The sequence below is a fragment of the Ambystoma mexicanum genome, chromosome 2q (genome assembly GCF_040938575.1).
Source record: "Ambystoma mexicanum isolate Mex_15411 chromosome 2q, UKY_AmexF1_1, whole genome shotgun sequence".
Classification (NCBI taxonomy): Eukaryota; Metazoa; Chordata; class Amphibia; order Caudata; family Ambystomatidae; genus Ambystoma; species Ambystoma mexicanum.
The window spans coordinates 331832118-331851180 of record NC_090924.1 but is presented as its reverse complement, the minus strand read 5'-3'; the positions used below and the strand labels follow the sequence as shown (position 1 = coordinate 331851180).

Genomic DNA, 19063 nt, shown 5'->3' with positions numbered 1-19063 from the left:
AGCATTTCTTGAGACCACCTCAATGCATAGGACTTCCCTCATACACTCTTCATTCAGATGGTCCTGGGGAGGTCAGGGGTTCATAAAATACCTTAGCTGTGTACCTTAATTCACAAGAATTATGCCTGTTCTTTCCTAACACTATTGTGAAAAGGCATTTTTAGGGATTTCTTTTGCTAACGTCACCACATCCAGCATTGGATTTGAATGTAGTCCTTAATGCTTTGACCCACAAGCAGTTCAAGCATATAGCCTTGGAAGTTCTAAGACGGGTATCTTCTGTATGAATGGGCCCCTAATCACCTTAACCCAACCAGGCCTACCACTTAAAGAACAAGTGCACGTTTGTATGTAAAGCAAGTTTATTGTACCATCGTCTGGGCAGGAGCTAGATGGCGCTGTTGTGTCAAACTAACCAGAGTCTCTCCGAACCACATAAGTTGATTCAAAGCGGATTTAGAACGGGATATTCGACTACGCACAATTTATTAATTATGAATAGTCTAAGAGATAAAGCCCTGTCAGCTAATAACCCTCCTTTGTTAGCCTTATATATTGATTTTAAGGCGGCTTTTGACACAGTTAATAGAGAAAAATTGTGGATGAAGCTGAGGGGAATGGCATGCCCTGAAGGATTGCTACATTACCTACAACTCCTGCACCAGAATACTTCTGTTCAGCTGAGGCTTGATGGAGGTGGATCAATCACCAGGGCAATTAAACAAATCAGAGGGGTGAAGCAGGGATGCGTAACTGCTCCCACACTGTATAATGTGTTTGTCTCTGATATCCCTGAATATTTACGCACAGTACGTAACTGTCCCCCGAAAGTGGGTACCCAACATTGTTTAGTTATGACCTATGCGGACGATGTGGTCATTTTTGACCACACGTTCAGAGGAATTCTCAGCTCGGCTGAGAGGCTCTGGGAATATGCTAAAGTGAATGAACTCATTATTAACTATACGAAAACAGAATTGATACTGTATAGTCATGGTAAGGTGAGCCGCCCGAGAATGACGCTGAGAGAAATGGAAATTCATTATACACAGTGTTACAAATATCTGGGAGTGGAATTTGATTCCAGTGGGAATTTTCGATCTTGTGTGCAAAACCGTAAAAACCATAAGTAAAAGCAGCCCAACTAACCGCTCTGATCTGTAAGTTCTCTCGCAATCAGAGTGGTTATTCTATCTGGGCGGCTCGCCAACTTTACATCCAAAGTTGGGTTCCCATGGTGATATATGGACTGGAAGGCCTGGTCGATCTTAACCTTGATTGGCTCCAAATATTGGAGGGTAAATTCTGGCGCAAACTTTTAGGTTTACCACAGGGAGTACCGGTGGCGATACTGAGATTAGAATTAGGCCTGCTCTCGCTAAAAGCATTGGTCTTAAAGAAAAGAGCTGACCTTTTCATTAAGATGCACATGAACAGTACCAATCAACTTCTGATGACGGTGAAAGAGGACATAACCGGGAACAAACAGGTTAAGCTTGTAAGAGAAATGACCACTCTATCTGAGATGATCGAGTGGACACCCAACTGGGGTGATAACTCTGAATACTTGAAAGCCCAAATGGGGGAACGATTAAATATTTGGGACTGGCAAAACAACTTTAAACATCTGGAAAGCCTACACAGCTATGGGTTTATATCCCATTTACTTTACACCTACAGGAGGGCACAAGGATATCTGAACCTATGCCCTTCGGATAATTTAAGACGCTTTATATTACTCTTGCGTATTAATCACCTATCTGTCTTAACTGTGATAGGACCTGAACGGGCCATTCCCAAACAAGAGCGATTCTGTAGGATGTGTAGGAATGAAATCTCACCCGAAACAGCAAGACACATCCTTATGCTATGCCCCAGACTGAGTCTAACTTATATAAAACACTACAGTAGTTATGTCCATAATTTAGAGCACATCAAGTCGAAAGATTTTTGGTATATGTGTACTAATACCTTGAATGCAAGTTTACATCTGGCTTTATATAGAGTATGGCATATGGTTAAAGGGAAACCTGAAGAATAGTTATTCCCCCACACAAAGTTTGCTAAAGAATTATAGGTGATTGGTGATTGATGCTTAGTATCCGTTGCTTAGAGGGACCGAGACTATATGGCTCTGGGGGATAGCCAGTATACAAGAACAATTAAGGGAGGGACTGATTAGTGATCAATGGATTGTGGATGGATTGATAAATTACATTCTCCTTGTACGGTTAGAAATATTGTCTTTTCTACCTATGGATTTTATTTAAAACAGGTTTATGTGAAATTGAAGGTAGTAAACCCTTTTATATTGTATCTAATAGTATGAAAATTGAACTGAGTTATTTGTTGAAGTTATGTGAAAGAATAGATGAAGATGAAATGTGTGTAACTTGATAAATGTATATGATGAAGATATTTATTGTATTATGTCATTGGATAACAATTTTATGAAACCATGTGTAAAGTTTTTGTTTAAAAAACTATATCACATTAAAAATAAAATAAATAAATAAATAAGTTGATACATTATGTACATTTTGCAACAGTTAAAACACTCCCATATATTTTATTACAATCAACCCCCATACATGATTGGACAAAACCTATACAAAGAAATTCCATCTTTTTCCAATTTCTCCATTCTCATTGGTCATCGATATCTTAACTACAATCTTCAGATCATATTCATAGCAAACCCCTTCTTGGGATTCATCCATGGTAGGTTGTGACATCATCATACAGTTATGTTAACTGAAGGGAAAGCCCTAGAGGTGGAACCTGAGGCTAAACTATACAATATATCATAAAGGGGGTACCCGCCAGACAAAGTTAGAACATACTACCTATTATGTATGTTACTATTTAGAACAAGAAAATTATGGTGTTTGTTGAATCACTGATGGCTCATCCTTATGGTTCAATCTTAAAGTCCCTTAAGTTTTAAGACTACGTGCAACTTAATTTGTACATATATCTATAGTCTCATTGAGGAAAGAGTTTTTTGGGGGTATACATTGTTTTATTACATAAAGGTTCTCGCACCGGGTATGCAACAATCAAAGTAGAACATCCCAATACATTTGTAAATTGGCAGACAAAATTAGAGCATGTGTCTCAAATATGTTCAGCATCCATACATTTCAAAGTCATAAACTACAACAGCATATTACTCACATTCAGTTTAACAGTATCATGAAAGAAATATGAAAAAATGCAAAGTAAAAAGAAACAAAAAGTAAATACATTTCCAACCATTTAGAAAATGGAACACAAAAGTAGACTGCAACATAATACAAGCAAGTCTAGTATGCACTGGTTCTGAATGCAAATACATATAGTGGGGAGGATAAAGAGAACATTAGTCCTTCTAGAAAACAATCCCCTTATGCTATATGTTTGTCTGTGATCTATTGGTGACCAATCCTCAGTCATACAGTTAAACATTTGTGTACAATAATAATTAATTACAAGTCACAACTGGCCTGAGCCCTTTAACCCTAATCGTACTTTGCACATGATTTGCATGGATACTTCAACAACATGAGAGAGAGCAGAATAAACAGGTTCCCTTTGAACTACTGATAACCATTTAATACACACTGGCCTACTGGCATCATTTGAACATTCTAATTTACACGACTACCAATTCAGCCCGTACAGCTTCACTCTGGCCTCAAGCGACACCTCGCCCCACATTTATTACTGGTCAAAGCAAATGGCCGGACCCCTTCTGCAAGCGACCAAGCACTTAAGAGATTACATCTGCTTTCTGCGATACTGCCAGGCCATGAACTTTCGGCCATTTGCTAGCTGCCCATTTGCTTGGTTAATCATTACTCCTCCCACAGCCTCCAATCCTGCAGAACTAGATTTTCCCAGTCACTTAGAATTCACTGGGCAGCCTGCTGGTTTCAGAGTGTAAATGAATTCATAAACAACCACTACATGCAGATTTATAAATTCCCTGTGTATGTATCTCAGTGTGCATGCATGCTTAATAAATACTGTCTCTTTTTTACAGCGGGTCCCCAGTGACCCGTCCCCTTCCTCGCATTCACATTACAAAACTCCCTGTCACTCAGTTTCTAAGCACTTCGTAGCACACCATATCTGGACCGTGTTTTACATTTCGTTTGGCAGTTTTGGCATTTATCTTTCTACGCGTGTGCAAAACTAATATGCATCAATCTTGAACACACATTAACACTTGAGTAACATATCCCATTCACATTTAACTAGACTGGATACATATGAAATAGTAACATGGCGCTGACTTCTCTGCACCCCTGTCACAAAAATGACGTGCGCAACATGAACCGCTCTTCATCGTTGGGACCTGTCCTGACAACCCCAACACTTCGAAGGCTGAGCACCTAGTGGCCATTTCATCAGCCAGGAAGGTCAGTGAGCTGCAAGCACATTCAGATAAGGACCCTTTCACAGTGTTCCATTGTGTTTTAAGGGTTGCATGTCTTAAAATCGCGGAAAAAATGGCAGTGAATACAAAATATTGCGGCAGAAATGCTGTGGTTTTGCCGCCACAGTCATGTAAAGGATGCGGGGGACACCCCGGACCCATTATACCATTTAAGGGGAACGAAGGACACCCCCGCAAACCCTGCTCCCCTTAAATGGTATAATGCTGTACACCTTTACCGGGTCAAACCACAGCATTTTTGCTGCAATCTTTTTTACAGGCAACATTTTTGCTGCGATTATATTACCTGATACCGTTTTAAGAACTCAGCTGGCTTTCCTGCCCAAAGCAGTTTCAGATTTCCATAAAAATCAGAAGATTTGTTTGCCTCATTTTTTCCATATCCATTCTATAAGGCAGAGAGGGTCCTCCGCTGTCTTGATGTTAGTAGGGCACTTCTGTTTTATCTTGAGAGGGCCAGGCATTTCAGGAACTCTGACAGGTTGTACACCATGTACAATCAAACCTACCAGGAGAAACAAGCCTCCAAACCCACCCACATCAGGTGGACTGTAAATTGCATTATTGAATCTTACAAGTGTCAGTACGAATTTTCTCCTGAAACGCTCCATGTGCAACAGAATCAGGGCAAAGGCAGCCTCAGTGACTTCACAGAGACATGTCCTTATATGGGTCATTTGTAAAGCAGCTACCTGGGCTTTGGCCTCCTCTTTCTACAAACATTATTCGATGGATGTTGGCTCAAGAGCAGATTCTAGGTCAAACAGTTCTGCAAAACCTCTTTGGGGAAAATAATCTTCCATTAAGCCATTTTTTGGGAAATGCTGTAGAAATCTCCACTAACTATGGAGAAAAAAAGGGACTGGACATCAGAATATGTAAAGGATATTCACTGTAGTGACTACTGTACTACTGTTCCTTTGTCCCCTTTCCTCCACACATCATCACTTTGGGCCTCTTCAGGAGTCTGGTTGTATCCCAGCGGTAATACCACTGGAATACTACCAGCACAAATAGCATTACCGCTACTCGGTCCGGCGCTGTTAGTGCCGGATCATGAGTAGTGGTTGGGCGGTTATTGCCCATTACCCATTGGGTCCACAGGACCCAATGGAGTTGGAGGCGCTATTACCGCCAGCAGTGATAGCACTGAAAAAACGGGAAGTAAGTAGACATTTTGGGCTTCATCACGAGTTGGACGGTGGTAACCCTTAAATGTGGCAGGTTACTGCCACCTTTACCGTTCTGCCCAATCTCGAGCCCGGCATGTTTACCCCTAGCTTAGAACTGGGGGTAAAGACGCTGGGAAAATGCAAATTTTCAGTGCAATTACCACCCGCGATATTACTGCATGGTAATTGCACTGAAAATGTCCTATTGGACCCAATGGGGAGTAATGTTTAGCGCCCAACCCGTGATCCGACGGTAATACCGCCGGACGGGTGGACACTAACGCAATTAAAGTTGCCCGGTATCCCAGTTGGGATACCGCCCAACTCGTGATGAGGCCGTTTGGGTCGGACCCAATGGGGAGTAACGGTTAGCACCCAACTCGTGATCCAGGCGGTAATTCCGCCGGACGGGTGGTCACTAAGCAAATAAAGTCGGTCGGTATCCCAATGCGGATACCGCCCAACTCATGATGAGGCCCTGGAGTCACAACAGTCCCACTTACCACCCAACTCATGATATGGCAAGCCCTCAAATGCAGTGGTAATAGCTTTGCCGCCCCATTTAAGGAAGACCGCCCAACTCGTGATGAGGATCTTTGTTCCCGTTTCCACCTGTTATTGCCCCAAGTGGACTGATGGGTGAGCAATGGCGGGCAGAATTACATTCCACTAATGTTCATTGGCACACGTTTAAATTGGGTTGGTTCTTTTTGTGCAGAAAAAAAGGCTGCAATACCCTCCCCATGCGAGTACATCCGATAAGTATGGAGCAAAGTGAACTAAGGTCTCGGAATAAAGGAGTCACTATGGTGAGCACATTTTTCATATTCCCCTCCGAGTATTTAATACCATATCTATCAGTGGTTAATCTTAACCTTCTTCCCTCAACACTAGATATCTCACTCAAAGTTAATTTCTTTGAGATCAGTATAGTCAGTCCACGTGGCATTCTTATCACTGCAGCAACTTTCAAGTGTGGCTCCCCTTTAAGATTTAGTTTGAGATGTTTATCTCTTGGAGAATGTTGCTACATTAATTTCTCAAGTGATCTCGGATTGGATGTGCTTTTGTATTTGCTTTTCTCAGGCAACGCAATATATGAAGTTATTTTAGGCATAGCATGCATATATGTACTTGTGGTCAACACAGAAACGAGATCCCAGAAAAAAAGTCCCACCCTGTACAAGAGTACAGCAGTGGTAGGATTTGTTTTCACCAGCAATCTTGACTGTATCAAAAAAGCACCCCAGAATTGGGTGTTTTCCAAATGGATAAAATACTATTGTTTTGTTATGGAAAAACAGAAACGCCCTACACACTGCACAATATTATTGACAAATGGTACAAACAATAGGATTTTAATTGCAATGCATTCATGGCAAATAACATTGAAAATGCTCATAATGGTCGTTGAATTTCAGAATAAGTGTTGAAAGAGCTCAAAGTTTCAGTCTAATCTCTTTTTGTGATCTGGCCACTGGAATGACATGCTTCCAAAGTTCTTCCCCCTGTCACATAGCTGTTCAGTTTCCACATTGGTCTGTCTCATTCATGAGCATGTAGAAAGAGCTATAATATGCTCTCATCACATTGATTTCTCATTTCCCACTCTTGAAAAAGCGTGTCCTTCATTTTTTTCAAAAGTGTTTCACATGGTACTCTTTTGCCAACCAACTTCCTTGCCCAACTACAGCTTTCAAAATCTGCATTGTTTTTTCTTGTTCCTATGCATACGAAGTCTGACTATGCACAGTAGGTCTACAGAATTCCATGCAACAGTCTGATAAGGAACTGGAGGTTTCTTGGGCACTTCTTGACACTTTCCCAAAGATGGCACTGCACCCACATGTTGGTAATTCGAGTGTTTTGGTTTAAGGATACATAAGTTACTTTAACAGTGTGAATCAATCTTTGTCCTAATACCTTTCCTGTGGCTTTTTGAGTTTCTTTTTGGGGATACAAATCTCACCATAGAGAGGTTTGGATATTAGAATGCTTGATATGCAGTTAGAAAAAGGCAAGATGTGCCTTTTCAGGAAACTTAGTCACAGCCTTGGACACTTTGATAGCAGGGATTGTCCTGTGTTATGAAGCATATATTGTTGTTTAAATGTGCACACTCTAAAACAACAGTTACTTTGCTGCTAGTTGGATTTATGTCTCCTAACTGCATGTACACTGTAATATACTTTGTAAATACACTGGTTACATAGTATGGATGGGTTACTGCTTTCTCTTCCAACTAACCGTCTTTGCCATTCTCTCCTTGACAGGTTTCATTAGAGGGGGAAGGTTTCCTTGTTGGGCTGAATCATACTTTTGGTATCCAGCACGATGCTGACCCTGGGATGTTCCTTCAGTGCCTCAATGACACGGCAGTGCCCCAGGGTCCTGGGTATTTCAGTATCAACTCTTCTGACTGGCTTTCAGACATACCTGGCCTGACTCATGGCACCTGGCACAATGAGACAGACTGCGTCTTGAGGGTGTTCTCAACAGAACAAAAAGTGTCTCCTGTCATCAAACAGCGACATAATTCTGGCATGCAGAAACCAGGCCTATACACAGTGAAAGCCAGTGTGCAGAACACAGTTTCTACAACAAACGTTTCCTGCCATTTTCTGGTAATCACCCCAATTTCTGGCCTCCAGGTCATTTACCCAGCTGTCCAATCTGGCATTGTCTATGGCACTAAGAACCAGACTTTTGTTGGGTTGAAGATCCGTTCTGGGGGAGCAGATTCATTGGCATACTGGGAGGATGGCAATCAGACTTCCCGATTTCAAGCAACGTGCCCTGCTGCTGTGACCTTGCTGACCTCTGAATGCGTGAGAGAGACCAGTGACACTTGGTTTTCAGTGATCCCACTGGAAGGCCTTGGCGAAGGACTGACGTCGGTCTTAATTACAGCAAAGAACGTGGTGAGCTCCCAGAATATTACTGTCAGCGTGAAGGAGGAGGAACCTATTAGAGGGCTGAGTGCACAACCGGACCCAGAGACCCGTGTACTGCTGAATAATCGAGTGGTGAGTAGCTCCATATTTAATGTGTGATGTTTTGTTATCCATTATTTGGATGTGAAAAGGGATACAACCTACCAAATACTGGGATTTGTTTGCAGCCCCTCCTTTGCTCAGTTCTGCCATCACATGGTAATTTTTTACTGAACACAAATGTGTATATATATCATCTGAATTCTAGAGTCACAAATATGCATTGCATAAAATGCCCATACATTTCCATTTAGAAATGAGTTAGGACAGTAGTCCAGGTACATTCGCAAAAGTGGAGAAAAAATTAATTCACACATAAGGCCTTTTGTCTACATTCCCTTAATTTTGAGTTAATCACCCAGATAAAAAATGTGCATCAAAGTGTTATGTTATTCCCTGTTTACTACACAACAAAAAACATATGTCTGTTGCTGCATATCAACAATCATTGTTCCATCACCTAGGACCTTCTGGTGGGACTTGTGCTTTATAGTTCCCCATAATACATTACTCCATTGTAATGATAAACATATGAAAACCCTGATAACGTTTTACGCTGCAAATATAATGGCTTTTTTGTTGCCTTACATTATCTCAGTGGTACCTCAAAATGTTTTTCTCCAAAATATTTCTAATTAAGAACAATACGTGACTGTTGTGTTGTAATACATTTATCTCCACATGTTGAACAAACATACACCTTAAGTATATCAAACCTAGACAATTTCTCCTGTGTTAGCTCTACAATATATGTGTCAGAATATTGAACTTTCTGCAAATTAGAAAGTAAAACATTATGGTGGCATCTTTTTAGACTTTCATAAAATCTTTATTTGATTTTTCTTCAAGAATGGAATTCCATTTACTAAGTATATCAGCTTCTGTTGTACGATTGAATTCTATTATCATTTTTTAGAAAGTGAAATATGTGTTTCAGACAAGTAACAAACACCTAAATAAAACATCTTGGAGAGTTCCGTTCACAGATATTTATAAAACTGTCTGATCATCTTTATATAATTGCTTGAATCTAAAACAGTGTTAAAATAAAATTAATCTGCAAAAGAGATATCCTTGCCCAAGTCTCTAGATAGCCCAATTTACTTTATACTATTTAATCTATCACAAATGTACCTCCCATATGATGTCTATCACCAGAATGTATTCCCTGACAATCTGAGTGGAGAAACAGATTATATGACAAGGGATAAAGGGACCATTTCTGTAGTAATGCAGTATGTGGGGATTCTGTAGCATCCTTCACATGTATATATTAACCATTTTCAATCAAGCATTTTAAAAATATACAAAACAAGGAGGGTTCTGGGAGTCTCTCTACGGCACAAACACAGCTCATTCACCTGGTCTTGGGCGGATGGGCCCCGGGAAAGTCTCAACCAAGTCTTTAGCTCACTGTCCCTTTCACAAAGGAGAAATATCCCTGCATATCAGTCTTTGTCCTGCCCAAGGGCATGCCAGCACCGAAATGCTAGGCAATTCTCCTCTGAATAAGAGTACCAACAGCAACCCCAGACACGTGTTTCGCCTTAGTGGGGCCTCATCAGTGAGGTGGAGCTGTGCCTGCCCAAGGGCATGCCAGCACTGAAATGCTAGGCAATTCTCCTCTGAACAAGAGTACCAACAGCAACCCCAGACACGTGTTTCGGCTTAGTGGGGCCTCATCAGTGAGGTGGAGCTGTGCCTCTCTAAGAACAGTGAGCAAGGTGTCCACGTCTGGATTCCCCTGGTAACTTAGGGTGAGACCCAAAGTTACTTAATATACAAAACAAGGAGGGTTCTAGGAGTCTCTCTACCGGCACGAACACGGCCCATTGACCTTTGTGGGACAAAGACTGATATGTGTATGGAAATTTCTCTTCTGTGGAAAGCATAGTGAGCTAAAGCGTGGTTGAAACCCTTCCGGGGGCAATCCACCCAAGAACAGGTCAATGGGCCGTGTTCATACCGGTAGAGGGTTTCCCAGACCTCTTTATGCACATTTTAAAAATATGTTGGCGATACGAAACTTCAAGCATTATACTGCAATTCCACCATTCCAATTAATGATTGTAATAACGAAACATCTGTCGGGTTCTAACAAGGAGTTGAGGAATTAATATTATCTTTACAGACACGATGCCAAAAACATGGCTTAATGTTTGGAAATATCCCACTTAAGATCGAGTCTTGCTATTTTAGGCCAAGTGATCTTTGCTATGTTATATTGTCATACAAAACATGCAAAAAGTGTTGACATAAATGAGACTGGTAATGCATTAAATATAGAAAGAAATCTTGGTACTGTCAAGGTTTTAAGTAAATTCACTCCATGAAATCAGTCATTAGAAATGCTTTTATTCAACATAAAGTCTTCAAGTCAACACATACAATGCACAGTAAAAAAAGGGGATACAAATTTAACAATGCTTTAAAAATACTAACATAAAATTGCCAAATCTAAATCATTAGACATTTCTCATCCCATAAAACTGACCCATTTGGCAGTATAAAATTAATCTCTAATGATCAAGCTACATTTCGGATCATAGCTCAGAGGAGAGCCCAGCTCGCACCGTCTGACCCTATTTTTAACTGCCCAATTTCCATAATGGGTTGGTTTATCAGCTTGTTTCTTAGAAGCCATGATCTGTGCAACCGCAAAAACTACATGTGATAATGTACATTGGTGCAAAAACAGCATTGCTGTTCTGGTGTCTCTTGTCTCTGCTTCCCTGAGTATCGGCCTAAATGCCTCAACTGTTTTTTTTCCACATAGCAGCATAAAATTCGTCATTGATTCAGCAGCCTCCCTGCACATCTGGCATTTATCTGTATTCGTCTCTTTCCAGGTGTATGTGAAAGCGCCCACTGGCAGGGTCTCCAATCTCACCCTCATGTATAGGGATTTATCATACTGAGGGGAGATAAGGCCCAGTTTGAGCTTCAAGGCATCCGCAACCAAAGAGTCCCTCGCACTTTGTGCCTCCCTGACCCTTTGGGCCTTTCTAATTACCAACGGCTGGTTTTGAGGGTTTTCCCATAGATTACTGCCCCCGATTTCTAAAAGGGTCTTTTTTACACGGCGGACTTCCCTCCATTTAATGACATTAAATGATTTAAAGCTTCTCTTTGTTTCTCTAGCCCTTCCTGGTTCCATAGTTTAAACCAGAAAAGGGCAGGGCTAATAGACGCTATAGTTGCCAATGGGGTTACTTTTAACTCCAGAAGTAACAGTGCAGATGGAGTGCTCTTCGGCAATTAAACTAGTTTCTTTAAAAATCTTTGTTCGATAGAGAGTTTTCCCAGGTTGGCATAGCCCCATAGTTCCGCCCCATATAATGCTGCTTGAACGGCCTGCTCTGCGTATAGGTCTAGTGCTGGCAAAATTGCCCCTTGGCCATGACTTGCATGGAATACCTGGAAAGAACCCCCTTATTTTTCTAATGTAGAGACAGATTTTTTTACTTGGGATACCCACCCCTCTGATTCTTGGTATCTTACCACAAGGTAATCAAAGTTTTTGACTTGCTCTAGTTGCTCTCCATTCACTTTTAGCACCAAGAGTATAGATTTTGGAAATCAGGGCTTGAACACCACTACTTTTGATTTTCCAGTATTTAGGTTCAGATCCAACTCTTTACATTTCGACATGAATATTGCCAAGGATTTTTTCAAACCTTGCAGGGTTGTTTCCAATAAAACTGCTTCATCCGCGTAACGCAGGGTACTTGTCTGTGGCCAATTTAGGGCAATCCTGCCAATATTTTAATAGTTTATCTATTATTTCTTGAATATAAAGATTGAACAGGAGGGGGGCCAGCGAACAACCGTGCCTAACCCCTTTTACTACTTCAAATGCTATGGTGTTCTCACCTCCTAAGCCATAGCAAACGGAGGCGCTGTTTCCAGAATAGAGGAGCTGAATGATCCTAATCAAATGTGCTGGTACTTCACGTGTGGTTAATACCTTCCATAACATTTCCCTAGATACCGAATCAAATGCTGTCCTCAGATCAAGGAAGGTAGCATATAGTTCTCCAGCATGGGGTCTGGCATGGATTCACATGTTCATGAATATTCCCCGTCGTCAGGCTGGGAATCCTCGGTAAAGAAAAAACCAGTATCAGTTTCGTTTCTGATCTGTCTTTCGTAGTAATAACCAATCACTGGTCTCTGCGTCATACTGACCACAGCCAATGACTGCCCTCTACCTAAGCACCGCCTCTGGCAGCCATCTTCAGATTTTTACCGCACGTTCATGTGTTGGGATCCTCGTGCTATTGCTCTCGAGCGTTAGTGCTATTTTTCGCGCTTTTTTCACAAAAAACTTCAATTCTTTCGGTCAAAAGAGCCTCAAGCTCCACCGATCCTACATCCGATCAACGGGGACCCGTGTCGGATTCATCTGTGCCCCTCAAGGGTGAAGATTTCGTCGAGCTACACTTCGGAGGAATCCAGAAGCTTCTCAGGCCCGGTCTCGGAGATGGCCCAGGAGAAGGGAAGCTCGACGCCCGGAAAGCTGTTCAGGGTCTGCCCTGGATGCCAGCTGCAGAACGTCTTCAAGGAGGACGAACACTCTTTCTGCCTTTACTGCCTTCATGAGGACAAGACGCACGTGGAGAAGGACTGTGCGTTTTGCGGCAACATGTCGGAACGGACCATGAAGGACCGCCATCAACGTCTCGCCAACTGGCTGGAGGGTAAGAGCCCGTCTGGCGAGAAGAAGAAGAAATCCGAGCGGTCTTCTAAGACCTTTGAGGGCGCCCCGGCGACGGGGGCCCAACATAAGGCCAAGCACCGCGAGTCCGCTGGCACCGGGAGCGCCGAACGGTCGGGCTCTACGGGCGCCAGGCAGGGCGCACCCTCCCCGGCACCATCAACCACGAGCCAACGCTCTGGGTCGGGTAAGAGGAAGGCCGAGCACCCGGCGAAGCTCCTGGAGAGGCCCCGGTCGAGCTCTAAGGCAGAGGAGGAGCGTGGCAGTGCCCCCTCCCTCAAGGATAAGGCGGTGAGCGCACCTAAGGTGGTGAAGGCCTTGATCCATCCGACCAAGCCCTCTATCGAAACGGTCGCGGCGGCCCTGGCTCAGCCTGTGGTGGCTGCACCAGTGGTGGCGACCTCAGGGCCCAGAATCTCCCTGCCTCCTCGGAGGGAGTCTTCCTTTGTGCCCATCGATAGGACCCCCGTGAAACCCTCCGTGGGGAATAAGAAGGGGGGGCAGGGCGTCGTCGGAGATTCGGCCTCAACCTCAGAAGAGGAGCTGATCGAGGTCTTAAGCCACGGCCTAGGCGTGGAAGAAGGCCAGCCCGTCGGAATGGACCCCGACGCAGGTGACGACGACGACATCGTCGAGGATACCGACGGGGCCCCTGCTCGCCCGTCGGATTCCCCTCTGCCAGCGCCGCAAGACAACTCGGCGGCCATTTTGTTGGCCATACAGTCCTTATGCTCCGAGATAAGGACGAGGCTACCGTTACCGACGGAGGAACCTCTCCCGTCGGGGGATCCAGAACCGGGACCTTCTGGTGTTCCCCCTACCAAGAAAAGAAGGATCCATCCACCACCTCCTTTTCAACCGTCGCGCCCCTTCCAGCCCTCCTCCCCGTCCACCCGAGGGGATGAAACGGGGACTGACACGGCAGCGACGGGTACGGACGACGAGGCATACGACGAGGATTTTCCGTCGTCGCCTCCCACCAGGGCTTCTCCGCCCGACGAGATCGGATCTTTCCACTCCATGATCTCCAGGGCTTCCGAGCTTTTCCAACTCTGCCCTGAGGAGAAGAAAAAGGAAGGCTTCCTTTATCAGCGGCGCGAGGCCAAGAGGAAGACGGTCCTCGCAGTGCCTCTGTTGGACGACATTTGGGATGAGGGCCTTTCCCTCCTCAAGAACCCTTCCACGACACCAGCTAGAAGAGACCGGTACGAGAAAAAGTACCGGGTCCCGGACACGGCCCCCCTGTGCCTCCGGGCGCAGCCTACCCCGGACTCCGTCGTCTCCGCGGCAGCCAGGAAGAAAGCGGGGGGGGGGTACGGCCTCCACATCGACTTCCCCGCCGGACGGCGAGGGAAAGAAATTGGATGCTATGGGACGTAGAGTCATCTCGTCGGCAGCGACGACGATTAAAGCGGCCAACGCCTTGGCTATCGTGGCCCGCTATGACAGGGAGCTCTGGTACAAGATAGCTCCCCTGCTGGATTTTCTGCCGGACGACAAGAGGGCGGAGGCCCTTGAGATCCTGCAGGAAGGTGAGGTGGCCTCGGACCACGCCATCACCGTGGCGACGGACATCGCCGACACCGGGTTCCGCCAGCTGGGCAACGGCGTTTGCCTTCGACGTCGTGGATGGCTCAAAGCTACGGACTTCCGGCAGGACGTCCAGACCAGAGTCCTGGACATGCCCTTCGACGGGAACAACCTGTTTGGGAAGACAGTGGACGATTCCCTTCAGGCCATCAAGGCGGATACTGAGACGGCCCGGGCCCTTGGAGTCCTGCAACGACGGACGCCCTTTCGGAGCGGCGGAGGCAAGGGCGCCTCCAAAGGTTCCGGCGGCGGTTTCGCTTCCTACCGTCAAGCGGCCCGCTCGTCGTCGCAAGAGGCCTACAGAGGACGAGGCAAGTCTAGCGGACCCCGCCGTCGTCGCCAAGGAGGTCAAGGCGGCAAGGCCGCGTCCAAGCAGGATTGAACCGGCCGTGGGGTCGGGCCCCCACCGAAGCACCCCGGTGGGAGGCCGGCTGGCGGGCTTCGTCAGCGTGTGGGAGTCCATCTCCACCGACCGTTGGGTGCTGGACGCCCTGGCCCGGGGCCACGCGCTCGAGTTTCAAAGAAGGTGCCCGCGCGTCCCCCCCGTGGCCAGGAAAGAACTTCACGTCCCTCAACTTCTCCTGGAGGTAAAGGCGATGCTCAGAAAGGGCGCCATCGAACTCGTCCCAAAGAGGCTTCGGGGCTCCGGAGTCTACTCGAGATACTTCCTCGTGAAGAAGAAGACGGGAGGATGACGCCCCATCCTAGACCTGCGACGTCTGAACAAGTTCATCAAGGCGCAGAAGTTCCGGATGGTCACCCTCCAGCACGTCTTGGGTCAGCTGGAGGAAGGAGACTTCCTATCGTCGTTGGATTTGGAGGATGCCTACTTCCACATTCCCATCCTAAAGGGGCACCGCAAATTCCTCAGATTCGTGGTCCAAGGGCGTCATTACCAGTTCAAAGCCCTTCCCTTCGGACTACGGTCGGCACCCAGGGTATTCACCAAGTGCCTCGCACCGGTGGCGGCGCAGCTGCGCCGCGAGGGGATTCACGTCTACCCCTACCTGGACGACTGGCTCATCCGCGCCAAGACGAGGGAGCTCGCCGTGGTCCACACGGCAAGGACCGTCCAACTCCTCATGGACCTGGGATTCTCCGTGAACTACGCCAAATCCCACCTGGTGCCCGCGCAAGTCGCACTGTTTCTGGGAGCCAGGCTCGACACAGTGTCCCTTCTGGCCTCCCCGTCGGAGGATAGGACCAGGACCATCTTGGGCAAGGTGCAACGGATGTTGGTGGCCGACGCGGCCAAAGTGAGGTCCATCAAGTCCCTCCTCGGGATGATGTCTTCCTGCATCTACCTCATTCCCATGTGCAGGCTCCGGATGCGCCCGTTGCAAGAATTCCTGGATGCGCGCTGGATCCAGACGACGGGCAGCTTCGAGGAAAGGATCAAGCTCGACGGGATGCCTCCCTGGAAGGGTGGGGAGCGCACACCGAAAATATGCACGCAAGGGGACTCTGGCTCCCGACGGAGAAGTCCCTGCATATCAACGTCCTGGAGCTCCGTGCAGTGTTTTGGGCCCTCAGGTCCTTCCTTCCGTCCCTCAAGGGCAAGGTGGTGAGGATCTTCACCGACAACACCACCACCATGTTTTACATCAGGAAACAGGGCGGAACCAGGTCCCCAGCGCTGTCCAAGGAGGCGCAGGACCTGTGGCATTGGGCCGTTGCCCAAGGGATTTTTCTGGTGCCGTTTCATCTGGCAGGGATAAAAAACACCATCGCCGACTCACTCAGCAGGGAGCTGCGCTCGTGCCACGAGTGGGAACTACGGCAGGATCTGGTGGATCGCCTCTTCCGAGGGTGGGGCACACCCCCAGATCGACCTGTTCGCGACGGCGACGAACACCAAGTGCCGGAGGTTCGCCAGCAGGTTTCCCCAGACGAGGAGCATGGGCGATGCTTTCTCGTTCCCCTGGGAGGGCCTGTTCCTCTACGCGTTCCCTCCCTTGCCTCTGCTAATCCGGCTCGTCAACCAGCTCAAGAGGTCACGGTGCAGGATGATCCTCGTCGCACCTGCGTGGCCGAGGCAGATATGGTTCCCGGACCTTCTGGACTTGTCAGCGTCCCCGCCGATCAAGCTGCCGGCGGACGCGGATCTACTCTCCAGGGAAGGAGGCGCCATCCTCCACCACGACCCGAAGTCGCTGAACTTGCAGGCCTGGCTCCTGCAGCGCTAGAGTTTGGAGGATACGACATACCGGCCGATTGCAGAGAGGTTCTTGCAAAGGCCAGGGCGTCCTCGACTCTTAAATGCTACGGACACAAATGGAAGAGGTTCTCTGTCTGGTGCCACGCACAGAAGATTAACCCTCTACGGATTACGGCCCCCCAAGTACTGCCGTACCTGCTGACGCTGGCCAAAGCTGGTCTGGCACACGCGTCCATCAAGATTCATCTTGCTGCGATCTCCCGATACACCAGAACCACGGGGCGGACGTCCTTGTGGTCTCATCGTCTGGTGAAAGAGTTCATGAAGGGACTGTTCAGATCGTTCCCGCCGGTGAAGGCTCCGGCCCCGGCGTGGGAGCTCAACGTGGTGCTGACCAAGCTCATGGGACCTCCGTTCGAGCCTCTGCACTCGGCCCCGTTGAAGTTTCTATCGTGGAAAACAGCTTTTCTTGTGGCCATCACCTCCGCACGACGAGTGGGAGAGATCCAGGCCCTTTCCTGCAAGGCCCCGTACTTGACTTTCCACGACACGAGGGTAGTGCTCAGGACGCACCCCTCCTTCATGCCCAAGGTACCGTCGGACTTCCATCTCAACGAACCCTTGGTGTTACCTGTGTTCTTCCCGTCGCCTTCGTCGCCGGCTGAGAGGACTTTGCACTCGCTGGATGTAGCTAGAGCGCTGAAGTTCTACGTGGACCGCACGAAGGGTTTTCGGAAGACGTCACAACTCTTTGTGAACTTTGGACCTGTCAATCAGGGGAAGGCTCTCTCGAAGGCTTCCATTTCCAGATGGCTCTCCGGCTGTATCATGTACTGTCATCGGTTGGCAAACCGACCGCTGCCTGGCCGTCCGAGAGCCCATTCCACCAGAGCGATCGCAGCTACCACAGCGTTCCTTTCTGGTGTGCCCCTGCTGGACATATGCAGGGCTGCTACGTGGAGGTCGACGCACACCTTCACAAAATTCTACTGCGTCGATCGGGATTCCAGGGAGGAGTCCAGGGTCGGCCAAGCAGTGCTGCGCAACCTGTTCGCCTGAGGTGAGCCTGGTGAGGAGGTAAGATGCTTAATGTTGAGTTTGAGGTAATGCTTAATGTTGAGCCTTTGCCACCTCCCGTGGTTGTGCATGTGTGTACTGCTATGTATTCTTTATTCATGAGCATGTGAATCCATGCCAGACCCCATGCTGGAGAAGGAACAAGTTACTTACCTGTAACTGTTGTTCTCCAGCATGGGTCTGGCATGGATTCACATGCGAACCCTCCCGCCTACCCCTCTGCGGCTCTTCACTTGGTCATACTGCCACTTCACGTGCTTCCAAATCTGAAGATGGCTGCCAGAGGCGGTGCTTAGGTAGAGGGCAGTCATTGGCTGTGGTCAGTATGACGCAGAGACCAGTGATTGGTTATTACTACGAAAGACAGATCAGAAACGAAACTGATACTGGTTTTTTCTTTACCGAGGATTCCCAGCCTGACGACGGGGAATATTCATGAGCATGTGAATCCATGCCAGACCCATGCTGGAGAACAACAGTTACAGGTAAGTAACTTGTTCCTTTCATTTGTTTTAATACTGTGTATTTCTGGATCAACATGAGAAGTGAGAAACAATGATATATTGTTCTTCTATTCCTTCTGAAGCCACCTTGTAGCTCACTTATAATGTTATTGCTGTCAACCCACTCTTGTAAGTAACTTAAGATGGTCTTTCCAAAAGGTTTACCTGTGCTATCAAGGAGAGATATTGGGCAGTAATTAGCCGGGTTATCCCTCTCCCCTTTTTTGTACAAGGGTATTATCGTCACCTTGCGCCAAGATACAGGGATTTCACCATCTCTTTTCACTGCATTAAATACCCGGCACAAAACCAGGGACCAGATAGCCGCCTCGTCCTTAAACAAGTCCGCCGGGATAAGGTCAGGCCCAGCTGCCTTACCGCCCTTTTGAGAGGCAATTGGTTTTTCCATATC

General features: G+C 46.8%; 1 protein-coding gene across 1 annotated transcript in view; it reads left to right on the top strand.

Moving 5' to 3' along the window:
- Positions 1 to 19063, top strand: part of PKD1 (polycystin 1, transient receptor potential channel interacting) — a 1742473-nt gene that overhangs the window by 436472 nt on the left and 1286938 nt on the right. Inside the window, exon 11 of the mRNA XM_069647332.1 lies at positions 7887 to 8639. Within this exon, the coding sequence (XP_069503433.1) occupies positions 7887 to 8639 (753 nt within the window). The remainder of the gene's footprint in view (positions 1 to 7886; positions 8640 to 19063) is intronic.